The 14,961-nt window shown below is 41.4% G+C and overlaps 2 protein-coding genes across 3 annotated transcripts in view; one reads left to right on the forward strand and one right to left on the reverse strand.

Annotated features, from left to right (window-relative positions):
* ncf4 (neutrophil cytosolic factor 4) overlaps positions 1 to 9,831 on the reverse strand; it is a 51,878-nt gene extending 42,047 nt beyond the window's left edge. The window contains exons 1-3 of the mRNA XM_049568948.1: positions 9,619 to 9,831; positions 9,120 to 9,204; positions 8,868 to 9,027 (exon numbers count right to left, since the gene is read on the reverse strand). Of these exons, the coding sequence (XP_049424905.1) occupies positions 8,868 to 9,027; positions 9,120 to 9,204; positions 9,619 to 9,650 (277 nt within the window). The 5' untranslated portion in view covers positions 9,651 to 9,831. The remainder of the gene's footprint in view (positions 1 to 8,867; positions 9,028 to 9,119; positions 9,205 to 9,618) is intronic.
* Positions 1 to 14,961, forward strand: part of pvalb7 (parvalbumin 7) — a 58,481-nt gene that overhangs the window by 26,383 nt on the left and 17,137 nt on the right. The gene's annotated exons all lie outside the window — the stretch shown is intronic.

The raw sequence follows: 14,961 nt of genomic DNA on the forward strand, positions 1-14,961 counted from the left end.
CTTTAAAGATAACAAATTAGTTTAGTCTTCTTCACAGAAATGAGGGTCCACTGTATATTATTTTAAAAAGTTTAAAACAACCCTTAAAATCAAGAAGGCCTCACAATCCCTCATGAAGCTTTGGTGACCCCCATGGGGTTGGGACCCAGCACGCTAAATAGCACCATTCCTGTTTCTGCATCAGCCACCATAGTTCTCCTACACGCCTCGCACACGAGAGACTTTTCAGTTGGTTGCCAATAGGCCTCTTTCACAGCAGACATTTTGACTGGTCACGGTTGGAAAAGCACAGGTGTAACTACTAACGCTAATGATGGCTGTGTTCTGCTGAAGTGCTCCAGTGAGAGTGACAGTGAGCCAGTATGCAGGATACAAGGAAATCAAAGCAGATAAATGGAATTCAGTCATAATTAATTTCATTCTTTACACCTGTGGTTTTTCCTCTGTGTTGGTGAAGGTTCTCAGGCATTCAGGTCATGGTAATCTTAAGTGCTATATCGTAGGCAACTGGACTTGCTTGAGTTTCTTGAAGATGTTTCACCTCTAAAAAAGAACTGAAGAAGCCTCTTGGATGAGAGGTTTAACATCTTCAAGAATGATATAGCACTTAAGATTTTTCTACTGTGACACATCATAATGTCTCCCGTGAAAAAGGCCTATGTGCAGCCTCACCGCTACATGCCATTAAATCCTACACACTGATCCTTTAACTGTAAATAAATACCAATATCTTTTTTACCCTCCAAGAACAAGCAGAAGTATTGAAATGCTTCTTTCAGCCTTAAGAAGTGTGTGCAGGTCTTCAGTCTCTCCTTTCAGTCTCCATAAGGCCCCAACAACCCTCAGCGATATGCCAGAGCAGGCTGTCGATATCAAACCTCAGGGCGAAAAAGGTCTGTAAGCACTGACTATTTCAGATAGAGTATGATATGGACAAACAGCTCTCACAATCTTTAAAAAAGTCAACTTCTCAACTTTGACTTGCATTCCTAAAACTGCTGAAACTCTCTGGCACACACACACCCTATGTGGCAAACCCCACTCATCCGCTCCTCTAAGCAGGTTAAAACAAATGCCAAGAATAAGAATCATCTGTACCTTTAGCCCCTTTTTGGCACACAACACATGCAGTAAACATCAAGGGAAGGAAGAGGCACTTAGGGGAGGACACAGAGGAGCTGAGAAAACAGCAAAGAGATCAGAGAACAGCAGAAGCCTTGTTTTAATGGTTTGGATTGGATGCAGTTCTGGCCAAGCTCCAGCAATGAGACAACACCACAGGTGCACCGTGGAGATGAAACAGATGATGTTACTGTGAAAATGTAAAATGTAGAATACAGTAGTACATCAGTATATACTGTCCACTGGTTCATAACATCGGTAAATGCAATCTGACTGATGTTAACATAGAAATGGAGCATCTTAAAATGCAGTCAATATTTTTTTGTATCTGAAACTTGACTAGATGTAATGATGCAGAGTCAGCATGTTCTTATAATCAGAATACTGCATGTCTATGCTTTGAATAGCACATGCAGTAAATGTGACATTGAATATTAAACCAAATATAATCTTCCATTTGTTTAACATGGCTTACAAGTCGATAGGTAAACCAAAGCCTTTTGACTTCGAACAGAAATAAATCTGTATAAAACTAAAGTGTGATTACAGTGCAGAGCGGTGTAACCTGATTCACCATCTACACACACACACACACACACACACACACACACCTCACTCTGTCCTCATCTCTCCTAAATCGATGGTGCGAGCCACCCATTCAAAGCCCTCAAGCTTTTATTGGTGCAGATGTTGGTTTCCAGCCTCCGATAATCAATGCAGACACTGACGGCGGCTCCCAGACAGACAGACTTATGGGAAAACAATGAGCTGCAGAATAAAACTGGAGCATCGGAGCAGATGAGGACAAGAGGACAAACAGAGGCATACTGCAGCACATAACAACTGAGGCCTAAATATATGTTGCAAAGAGATGTTGTGCAGTCTATATTTTATCTTAATTTAAAATATTAGTCTGCAGACTTTAAAGAAACCATTCAAAAAAACCTGTATAAACTTTGGTATAATTACTGCTTTTAGCGTATTGGCGAGCTTGAGACTGGATTCTGATCTTATATTTGCAGGCCTGTGTCTACTCAGCCTGACTTTAAGTGTTAAACTGCACCCTTCAGTCTGTGGCTATTGCATCAGGTGACTCTTTCTAATTTAAACTTTGATTGTGGCCAGTCCAGGTGCTTCCTCCCAGCACTTTATCTTCTTTAGCAACAGCTTACTTGCATGGGCCAATGACTTCCCGATTATTTAATGTCACAATATGCTCTGTTGGGCGTACTGGTAGCTTTAGAGGTCAGAATTCACACCCACATCACCTTTTTTCTTAAGCAAAAACAGGCATTCAAAGCAGCACTGTTATCTATAAATGGCCTCTCCTTAAACCTTTAGGCGTCCCTGTAGCTCAATGGAAGCCATGAAGCATGACAGAGAGTTGTAGCATAAGTCAAAAGTTACAACTGTGAACAAGAGGTGTTACAAATCAGTCACACCGGAGTGAGCCCCATGCTGCTCTGCAGTGTGTTAAACAGCTGCTCTGGTGTTAAAAACGCTGCAACTTGTAATGTATGTAGGATCGTTCACACTCTATAAAGCTATGTCACCTCCGTAGTTTCCCTGTGAGCAGGAGGGAATGTAAAACACGGAGAGCATTAATAAAGAAATCAAAAATCGCTTTGCAAAAACTATCTGGGGTCCTCTTGTCACAGTTCATTTTCATAAAGCAAATTCAGTGGCTGGTTAGCTTCTGTACGCAGGTAAACATAGTGGTGGAGGAAAGGGACACCATAGTTTTTAGAGAGTTCAATGAGAAGACCAAACTCAAACACCACCATCGCTGCCACCCACCAAATATCTTGAGACCTGACTAGGTGTTAAGTTCTGATCTTTAAAGGGACAGTTCACCCCCAAATTAAAAATGTGTATTTTTCTTCTTACCTGTAGTGCTATTTGTCAATCTTGATTGCTCTACAGTGAGTTGCAGAGTGTTGGAGATATCTGCTGTAGAGACGTCTGCCTTCTCTTTATTATAATGGAACTAGATTGCACTCAACTTGTGGTGCTCTAAGTGCCAAAAAAATACATGTGAAAAACTAAATAACAATGTCTCTTTCCAGAAAGCATGTCCCGGTTATACAGGTAGTAAGAAAATAGTACCTACATGCTATGAGCACCACAAGCCGAATGCTATCTAGCTCCCGTTGTATTAGAGAGAAGGCACACATCTCTATGGCCGATATCTCCACCACTCTGGAACTCACACCAAAACAATCTAGACTGATTAACAGCACTACAGGGTAAGAGGAAAAATATGTATTTTGATTTCAAGGTGAACTGTCCTTAAGCAGGTGCTTGGAGAATGATACACAAGGCAATGCCAGCCACATTTTATTTGCTGGTGTTTTTCTATGGGTGTATGGGTTCTTTGCTCATTTTGTCGCCATCGTGTACCTGACTACGATAAGCCACTTGAAAGCTGATAGATGGGTGAATCTCTCTCTTTCATCTCTCCCAAACCCTTACCCTTCAACATGGCTGTTTTTCCACACAGTTTGTCTCTGTATTTCCCCTGCAGCAATCATCTGTCCTTCTATCCATCTGCTCTTTTCTGACTATTCTGAATGTCAGTCCACGGATTATACCTACTTATTACATTCCTCTGATGTAAGGTCTTAAACTGACCTTGTAGGATATACTCCTCAATGGCGCTATGATGACTTAATATCGATGCAGACTTTCTGACTTTTAGGTAAATGTGACATTTTGCTGCAGGCATATCTAAATAGAAGAGTTTTAGTTCAAAGTGCTTTAAAAGACCTTTTGAGGTGAGAAATTACATTCAGTTCATTTGGTTCAATGGAAGGAAGTTTGTAAAGATGGTAACATTTTGTCTATCTGGGACTTTAATCACTCATGATTAGAGATGATCTACGGGACATATCGGGGCTGATCTGGGCATATTTTAATGGACTGGTATCAGCTTAAAGGTCCAGTGTGTAGAAATTTGAGGGGTTAATGGGAAGAAATGGAATATGATATTCGTAGCGGTTTAAAATAATGTCCAATCACCTGAATATCCTCCTGAGACCTGAACTTTTATTTGGTATGCATTTTAATTTCTCCAAGCTATCTGGGATCAGTGAGACCCGAGAAGTGTAAAAAACTAAATATTCAGCGATAATTAAGTCCTAATGTCCTCAAACAAGATGATAGTAAAGTCCCAATGTCCTCAAATGCGTACTTCCTAATTAACAGCGTCTTAACTTGTTACTGTTGATAAAACTGGTCAAATTTGTTGCCATATCAAACTACAAACATTATTTATAATAAATAAACAAGTTTCAACCATAAAATGTGATCAAGTTTTGGACCTTGTCCACTTTTATGTGGGGATCAGCTGCAGACTGGCTTGGCAGAGATGGCTGCCATCTTGGTTTTACATGAATTAGTGTATTGTGCTCTTACTACCACTAGATGGCACAAGAAAGTGCCAATAAACAAGGACAATAGGTCTAAGTTAAATAGAATATAGTATAAGGTCAAGTAAACCCAAACTGTATGTCCGCCATGTTTCTACAGTAGCCCAGAATGGATAAACCATACAGGGGCTCTGGAAAGGTCCATGTGCATTTCATGTCAGCCACTGTAGTTCTCCTACACGCTTGGCACAATGGAGAAGTTTCAGTTATGCAACCTCACCACTAGTTGCCACTAAATCCTACACACTAGACCTTTAAATACAGCGGATCATATTCTGAACCTTTTTTTACTGTACTCCCTTTAATCACTCTGATGTTACAAAATTCTTTATCTTTCTTTCGCTGGGTGTATCATAGTTACCAGAACACCAACAGAGAGAAATGTCTTCTCTCTAGCTGATCACACCAAATGAATTTCAGTAGTCACATTCTCCTAGTTCACACCATATCAATAATTTACACTTATAAACTTAGTTTCGAACCAGAGCTTTCAGTATTCAGATCAAGACGCCCATGGAAATAAGGTGTGTCAAATTTAGAGGGCTACAGCCGTTATGTCTATGTGTCAGGTACAAATTTATTCAACATTAAGGTCAATATACAGTAGGTATCAGACTGAACTGAGTAGCAGCAAATCCGGAATATTAAGGCCTCAGATGAGAAGCCAAAGAAATTTGGTAGGGACATTCCTACTCATTATGCTTTACAAAGTACCCTGGACTAATTTTAATTCTACTGAATAAATATTTGGAGAGTAGGTGTTAGATATCTCACTGGAGAACTACTGTTGTACGGCAGCATTTTCAGTGCTCAACTTCACATCATTATGCAGCAACTTGTGCCTGAAATACGCTGCCACTATACCCTTGTGACTTGAACAGAATTGGATTTATAAAAAAGCAAGTTTACACAAAACTGCAGCTAAATTGTGATCAAATCTCTGAGGGCCACAACAGTAATTATTCTTCACTACTCTTCCTTAATTTCATCTGCAACTGATGTGTTTTTAAATTCGTCAAGCAAATCCAATCATGGCTCTATCCACTCTGGACACTTAGGGACGGAACAGGAGGTATACAGGTGTATATTTGATTGATTGTATCTGACATGATAAATTTACACGTGTTGCAGTTCACTTTTAAAACCATGCTCAGATGGGTTTCAGTTCCTCCAGCCACAGCATGAAAATTCAGCCAGCTGTCACCTGAAACCCAGTCTGCTCCTCTCCATATTCATGAAGCAGAGCAGAATGAGCGTGCACTTGAAGGTGAAGGTTACAGAGTGACAAGACAGAAAGGATACAGTAAAATATAGTGATCCCTTTGCATTTAGTCAGCAGAAAAGCCCCAACACAGCAAAATCACCGTCATCACTCTGAAACTGGAAATTATAGTTGGCCTGCGCGCTGTACTGTGTTCTATATATAGATATACTCTCGACTCAGTTCTCACTCAACAAGATTGACAATGCAGTGACGTAAACGGAGTAAATAATTCAAGAGAACAAAAAGGTTGCTTTTAGAGTGTCATCTGTGCATTTATGAAATGATGCAACCTGCCCTGTCACAAATGTCACTAGAATTTAGATCAGAAGCTCTGGTTTTGAAATAGAGTTTGTGTTAAAGTCGTATCATACTTTACTGTAGAGCCATGGCAGTGACAGGTTGTCCAACTGTCAGTCAATGACTGACTCAAACAAATACACATACAGTCAGTCAGAATTTTGAGGGGGGACGAGGGGAACGCCATTCCCCTTGTTAGCAACATGACCAAAATGTGTCCCCCTTCGTTAACCTGCCATCCCTCTCCATCGCCCCGGTCTGGACCCAGACACTGTGCCTTCAAGACCCAGACCAGGGGCGTAAATATAGACAGTGCAGGCAGTGTGGTTGCACTGGGACCAATGGGATGGAGGGGCCTGATTGCCACCTTGAAATACGCTCGTGTTCAAAGAAGAACTCACATGAAATGATAAATGGTGCGACTTTCTATATATGCCCTCAAAAAGACAACCCCATCTCCATCATAGTTTTCTGATTTTGTAAAATACTATCCATCTACAAGAAAATTATATTATTTAGTTAAACCAATAATTTCCTATTTTCGTTGGTAGTTTTTGTCATGTATAGATATGCAATGATGATTGCTAGGTAATATTTATGTTGATGCTGTCCAATATCGAGTCTCTGTTAAATCATGTAACGAAAAGATAAGATTTACAATCACTAGTTTAGGGCGAAAATCTCTCAAGACGGAGAAGCTGGGCACATCTTCGAGTGGATGTAACATAAAAGCAGTACTACACTGTTCGTAAAATCTACGTATATATACACCTAAAACATTCAAACACCATAACTAGTACTGGGGCCCATCATAATAGCCTGTAAAAGGGCCTATTGTAACTACTGAACGCCACTAACCTACACTTATAACCAATAAGTTATTGACAATGACAACAGTTTGACGGACATTTCTATTTTAACACTTGTTAAACACCAGCACAGGAGTGAAACAGTGGTTTAGCAACCAGGCAACGCAGAGACTAATTTGAATGCATTAAACTATCTCACATGACGCAACTTAGCCAGTCAAATCTGAATGATGAGCATCAATCGAGAGAGTTAAGAAGAGAGACAACAGTTGGAGAAATAAGATAGTTAAAGAGTAATTTCACATGGTGTGTTCTGAAGAGAGAAAAGTAGACGGTGAAAACAGCTTTTCGTCAAGAATGGACAGACTTTTATATGTGCATTCTTGCCTCGGACAGGTCGAAACCAACATGTCTCATCCTATATTAAGAGACTGTGGCGAATATTAAGAGTAAATACGTTAAATGCCATCAGGAGACAAAGCACAGAGCATCTTTTACGCAAACATACCCACTTAAATCTGAACTGGGGCACAGAAAAATATATATTTTAAATCAATCTATTATATAATTTGTCACATGAAATACAAGATACAACTCCATTGCCTGATATCAGGCAAAACTGTCAACTTATTACAATCCCTTTCTGACTTCACTCTGACATTGTGTCCACTCTATCCACTTTCCATGGGGGACAGAAACTAGATTTTCTCTAACCGGTCACTAGAGACCAATGTATCCGCCTGAATCGAATGTAATTCTGAGTTGACACAGATGCCTTGCCAACATACTTGTTTTATATAGCAAACTACAATGTTGAGACATGTAGATTTAGAAAAGCCTCAATAGCAGCATCTACCTTGGTTCCACCACACCATTTGACAACAGCTTGACAACAACAACAGTACCATGATGCTAACTGGCTAATCGTTTGTTCTTCCATGGTGCTCACTGGATCATTTTAACCAAGAAACTGCTGTTTCATGTCACAATACCAGACGAGTCACTCAACTTAGTGGAGTGGATGGATTACAAAGTCCCAACACCTCCAGTGAATTGACACTTAATCACTTAATCATAAAGCTAATTAGACATTAGCAAAACACCTACTGTGTACAGTAGCTAAAAATGACCAATATGTTCACAACAACTTTTGATACGGTTTTTACCAAAGTACCACTAGTTGTACAAGAACATTCTGCACTGCTGACATGTGCTGATCCCATCATACTCAGGTCAAGTGACATTAGCTGGTGTGTAGACCAAAAATATCAGTGCAATTAAAATAAATCACATCCTGCGTTTTACACACCAGAACACTGCAGTGTGGTTTAATATTACACCACACACACAGGACAAAGTAATCCAGCAGTTTGCACATAATCTGTTGGCCAACACAGAGCGTTGATGGATGCCGTCACATAGTGCTGCAGCAGAATTCGACCCAGGTTTAACTTATTTGCGACGCTCCGTTGTCTCATTGAAATGAATGCAGAGCCTCTGACAGTACCTTCATGGTGGCTCACCCGTCAGTATTTACTGTGAGGTCATGTGTGTCGGGATGAAGACACATGCTGTTGCTTAAGATTTTATGTTTTCTTGTTGTCTTACACCTTTGCCCTTGCGAAAACCTGAGGTGGTACTCTCAACATAAAAAGTTAAACTTATATCGGGTTCAAGTCAGATGTATCTTGGGCCTTCAGTCCTTTTTGTCTTTCTCAGATATTTATAGAGTAGCTTTCGCTTTGTTTAACCTACTGAAGCCTTCATGTGGACACAGTCTAGCATGGTAGCGGAAGGCAAAATTAGTCTTCCCAGAAAAGCAATATAACCGTATTAGAGGGCTTAATAATTTGTCTGTTGAGGTGTGGGCCTGTGACAGATATGTATTTGAACAATGCGAAACCTGACACCGCTGTAGTTATCAGTGCTGTGAACACACACACTCACCTGGGAGGGTAGGCAGGACGCAGGTGTTGGGACCAGGCCTCTCTAGGTCTTCAGGAGAGTATCTGAACTCGAGGACCTGGTGCAGGTTGAAAAATTCTCTGTACCTCCTGTAGATGAAATACTTACTCCCTCCTTTAGTCTTCACCTCAATCACAAACAGCTGAAAAACAGACGTACATAAAGGAGAGAAACTCATTTGTTGCCACGTTTCTCATCAAGGTTAAGAGATTGTTGTAATTTTTTTAAACTTACAAAGTAGTCAATGAAGCCTTTCTTCTCCTCGATATCAGCAATGGTGGCGCTGATAGGGATGTTGTGAGGCAGCTGATCAAAGTCACTGAGTCAAAGAAATAATCTGGTTAGATAAATTTAGACACTTAAACCCCAACAGCTCTGTAATCCCACTTCATGAAGGCAATTTTATTTTTCAAAGTTTCAACATTTTTATTTGTTTGCATACACTTTGCTGCATGAGTTTTATCTATGACAGCAGCAAAATAATAAAACATAATCTATTAATTAAATAACAACCCATTTCTTTTCATAATCAGCAAAAAAGGAAATCAAACACAAAACTTATGCAAACATGAATTAAGCCTGTAGTTTCATTATCCTGTTATATGCTATAGACGCAGGAGTGAAAGAAAAAGTGATAACATATCGTGATATTAAATCCAGTCGGTCATTTATAGTTTTCTACCCACTTTATTGTCAGTTATAAGTGCTGTAAACCCGCGCTATCCACACTCACCTTTCGTCTCGTAACTGCTGCGGCAGCGACATGATGGTGCGCACAGCTTCGATCCGCAGACGCACGGAGACACTTGTGTTGCGGGCAGAGGCGCTTCTTACAACAAAGGAGTTGGTTTTAGTCTACTCACTCACACACACACTGCGGACTGCATTGACTGCGTGTCAAACTGTCTGCAGAAGCAACTGTGCGGAAACATGCAACAGGAAGCGAGAGACCAGAGGATGGTGCGTTTATTTGGACGCCCCCGGTGTGCCGAAGTTACAGGAAGGGCGGGGAGTGTCTTAGATGGACTGCAGGTGGCAAGTGAGACGGCAGGTAGGCCCATAATGACAACTCCATATCAGATGGAACAGCAGCAGGTCGAGTAGCACCACTTGTAGCAACTCTGGATGATGATGAGTTGAAGTAATCAGGTATGACTACAATAAAGGGGCGGTTCATTCAAATCACAAAAAGTATATATATAATTTTCCTCACTAATGCCTGTCTTTGCACGAACATAGTGAGGGTTGACATACTGTGAGTTTGATATATCCACCTCTAAAACGTTAGTTGCTTCAAAACAACAAGGGAGGGATTTTTTGTTTGTTCGTTTTTTATATTTGAATGCTAAAAACACTAAAAAAATTAATTTGGAGAACTTAAAAGAAACTTGAATTTCAAAATGTAAAAGAAATGTCCTGGTAACTCGTTACCCCAACACGTTCTCACTCCGATTACGTCACATATTGATGTTTGGTCATGGACTTTACACGTCCAGATACGATGTGTGTGTACCCTGGGTGCGTTGGTTGTTGACGTTCTATGCTTCTTCTTCTTTCAAAAAACATTCCCTCCCACCCACCCTACTCGGACCTCCACCGCCTTAACTTTCGTCGTTGTCCTGCCCCGCTTCCCCCTGACGCTGCCAAGTGCCGTTAAACTCGGGGGCATCAGCGTCTGACGCCGCAAGTCACTGCCCAAGCTTCCAATTTCGATGACTTCCACGTGGGGTTTGTGCACGTGTCTGCCTAACCCTCCACATGACAAAGTCAGCCCATATAATACATAAATTTAGAAATGTTGATAAAATGTGCAAATGTAACATATTCTTTGTTTGCAGAAATGTACAGCTGCCAACATTGCCACTGCCATTGAGCTGAATTGGACAGCTTGTAAGAGCTGTCTATCCTTTGAATTTGGATTCAGCCATGCCAAGCCTTTATCTGGATGTGTTTACAGTCTCTGTTGTTTGCACTGCTGTTGGTACATGTTGCTTTTATTTACTTGTCACAGTAGCTGTGATTTGGCAGAAGCACCACAGGCCATAAGATTACATAAATCTTCATTTATCCAAAGGGAAATTGCTGGATGTTGTGTGCTAAATTGAAACATAATGAAAAGCATGCCAATCTGGTACAAACTGGCAATGTGCCACTTTTGAACAGTTTCACTGGGATTGGCCGCGGGTGTGTCCACTTTAAGGTATTAGAAACGAAGATGCTCAAACCCGCCCTCCTGTCACCTATGATTATGCTCCTTTGTGTCATGAGATGAAGTTTCTGGTGCAGGTGTTTATGTTTGCACAGGTGAAGGAGAGCGCATATCTTCTGCAGGAGCACAGTCTCTATTATACTCACCACTGTGTTTGTGATTCCCTTTGGTAATAGCTGCCAAACTCAACAAGCTTCTTTACTTTCAGCAGTGTGAGGCAGATTCACCTGGAAATAAACACAAAAGGAGTTACAGGAATTAACACTTACTAAATACCTGTTTTTGCACACCAAGTGTTGTAATCAAACAGGCATCAAATCTCTATATAGTATCAATATGCAGTAACAGCCACCGTATTAGTGGCTCTTATTTTAGGTGAAAAATAATGGATATAAATACGCTGCTCAAAAAATTAAGACAACACTTACATCACACATCTCCTCCCAGAACTGGCTCAGGGCATCAGTCAGCTCCTGGACAGTCTGTGGTGGTACATGCAATGTCAGATGCACCGATACATATCATATCGCACATGAGGCCGGGCATTGTCCTGCACCAGGAGGAACCCAGGGCCCACTGTACCACATCTCACAATTGCTCTGAGGATTTCATCCCGATACCTAACAGCAGTCAGGGTATCGTTGGCTATGACATAAAGGTCTGTGCGACCCTCCAAGGATATCCCCTCCCAGACCATCACCGACCCACCGCCAAACCAGTCATGCTAGATGATATCACAGGCAGCATAACAGGCAGCATAACAGTCACCACGCCGTCTCCAGACTCTTTCAAGCCTGTCACATGTACTCAGTGTGAAACTGCTCTCATCTGTGATGAGAACAGAGCGCCAATGGCAGACCTGCCAATTCTGGTGTTCTCTGGTGAATGCCAATCAAGCTGCACAGTGCTGGGCTGTGAGCACAGGTCCAACTGGAAGACGTTACGCCATCATGCCACCCTCATGGAGTCTGTTTCTGACAGTGTGGTCAGAAACATGCACACCAGTAGGTCATTTTGTAGGGCTCTGGCAGTACTCCTCCCGTTCCTCCTAGTGTAATGGAGTTAATATACAGTATGTATGATCCCACTTGCCATGGCTCATGCTGTTTTATTTTGATTACTTTCGCTGAAACGGATTTATTTTATGGTCGGCGAACGCAACACCCCTGCAGACTAGGGTCGCAACAATTTGGCTGCGCTGTCTCCCTGTGTGAGAGCACATGTGTGTAAATGAGGCCAAGACTGACTGTACAAATATTTCCTCTGCCAGATGCCTTTTTTCTTTTCTTTTTTTTTTTTTAATTTCCCCCTTATTTTAGAGGACACCAAAATCACCGACTGTAAATGAGGTTTGAAAAGCAGATTTAGAAATAGAAACCTTTGGGTCACCTCATGCCCTGGGAGTCCCCAAGCACTTCTCAGGAAGTGGCCTTTCACTGATTATTCTTACAGTTAATTCCTCTGTTACATTCGAGAGTTCACAGTCACACTTCCTGCAGAGCCTGTGCCCACCAGCAGTGCCACATGCACCTTCTTCAACATCAATAAATCACTCCCACGTTCAATTTGACTGATTAGTGTAAATACTGTGAACAGGCAAGATGGTTGTTGATTATTGGCAGCCTCTTCCAGCCTCCCACACTGTATCACACAATGGAGGACTGTTCATTTACGTCACACAAACTAATGGTTACATGTTTCCATCAAGTTCCTCTGTTGTCCTGATTTATTGCCAAGCAGAATAAACAGTAAGTTAACAACATACTGTAGAGCTCATTTTTACCCCATATTTAGTGGGATACAGTTAAGGATGGTGTCAGGATACTGGAATTCCCAAAGCTGATGCAGTGCTTTGAAAAATACTGATATTTGAACCACTGATCTCCCGGTTAATGGACAACCTGCTCTACCTCATGGCCCTCATTTTTCAAAACCTTAGCTGACTGGAATATCTGAATGGATATTCTGATATACGATATTCTGCAGCAGACTATTACACCGGCTAAGTGTAAGTTAAATATTACATTAGATTGAATGTTATGTAGCCATTACGCTATGGTAAAAACAGTTTGCACTGTACAAGTTAGTTGCAGTAATAAAGAGTTAAGATATAGCTTAAAGTTGACACTTCCCCCGAGATGAATGACAGAAGAGCCAGGAGAAAATTTCAACTACAAACTTCAATATTTACGCCAGGAGCACAGTGACTGTGTCAGACAACACCTCTTTGAATTCATAATGACATTGACATGTACACTTTGTGCTGTTCAGTGACGATTACTTGGCACAAATGGGATTTTATGCTGCATTCACCTGAGATGGGAGTTGCACAAACACTGGAAAGTTGTAATTATTAAGCCCAATTCAAACCAAAGATTAATGACATGACAAAACCATTTTAGAACGTTGCAGAGAAAAGTTGCAGCGGTGTGAACTGGCCAGTCTCAGCTCGACTCAAGCCGGCTGACAGTGTCACCTGCAACTCAGTTGGTCAAATCGCCGTCGGCTGGTTTTAGAACGTAAAACACATCACGTGTTTCGACAGCCAGTCATCCCTGCCGAGCCCTCTGTTTCTGTCCTCATGGTGTGCAAATGTTGGGTGGCGAGTTGCTGCTGCTGCTCTCTGTATGTACTTGTGTTCAGGTTTCATTACTGCTACATCACTTACGCTACAAGATCAAATGGCCCCACACACAGTTATGACGTCCACCCTCTTGCTAGCTGCTCCCTAGCATGCTCGCTAGTCAGGTTAGCGGTTGTGTTGGTCCAGCTGGAGGTATTGATGTCAGCAGAATTCAACACATGTCCAACAATGAATGGTCATGCAACATTTTGTCCAACTCATGAACTGTGCAAGTTATAGAGCATAATCACCAAAAATAACCACTTCTACTGATAATGTAATACTTGTCATGGATAAATTGGGGTGCATTAGGATTCGGATTACCTGAGGCGCATGTTAATCTGGACATAAACAGGGCTCGGTCCTTTGGCAAGTGCTTTGCGTAGTTGCTCGCTGCCACTGGTGTATGAGTTTTACCTCTTCGACTGTCATGGGCTGGCTTGGCTTGGGTCGGTTTGGTTTGGGCCGTGAGCCCAGCCTGGCAGGGATTTGCATTTCCATTACAACAGGGCTACCCACTTGAAGGTGTGTCTTTAACTGAAGAAGGCTTGTCTTAAGTGATGATGTTTAATACATAGCAACGGGCTGATCCGCTGCTACAGTCCCTGTTATTTTTGCTGCATGTGTTTTTCCATCACGCAGCACGGCAGGTAAAAGAAGTTTACCTGTAGGATGCAGCTCTTCATCCTGCGCCTCACTGTGGCTATTTCTGCTTTCACTTTCCTCCCTATGGTATTATTAGACTTGTCTTTATTGAAGAGAAGCAGCTAACAAAGGTCCATCTCTGGTGCAGCTCAGCGTGGCATGGGGCATCTTAACTGATAAAGGAAACACAAATTGTCACGGCATAGCTCAACTCAGCGCAGCCAAAAGTGAGAGTAGAAAAGGCCCATTTGTGTGTGTGTGTGAGTGTGTGTGTGAATGGGCAAATGAGAGGCAAAATGTCTAAAATATAAAGCACTTATATTCAAAGTACTTAAGGCTATATAAATGCAGCCCTTTGCAATAATTACCATATTATCACCTTATTAAGTTTTGGCAATTATGCTAGCAAACACTCGCCTATTTACACATCCACCAGACACAGAGCAACATTAGCATTCATTTAGAGGCATGTTTCAGACAACCTAATTATTTTAAGTCTGTTATTCACTCTCCTCTTAGCTCCATTTCGGTTTCCATTTCTTCAGCATGTTACTTTATGCCTCATCTGTTCTCTGCTGCCTTCAAATAATTTAAGGTGT

This window comes from Epinephelus fuscoguttatus, linkage group LG3, assembly GCF_011397635.1.
Source record: "Epinephelus fuscoguttatus linkage group LG3, E.fuscoguttatus.final_Chr_v1".
In the NCBI taxonomy this organism is placed as follows: Eukaryota; Metazoa; Chordata; class Actinopteri; order Perciformes; family Serranidae; genus Epinephelus; species Epinephelus fuscoguttatus.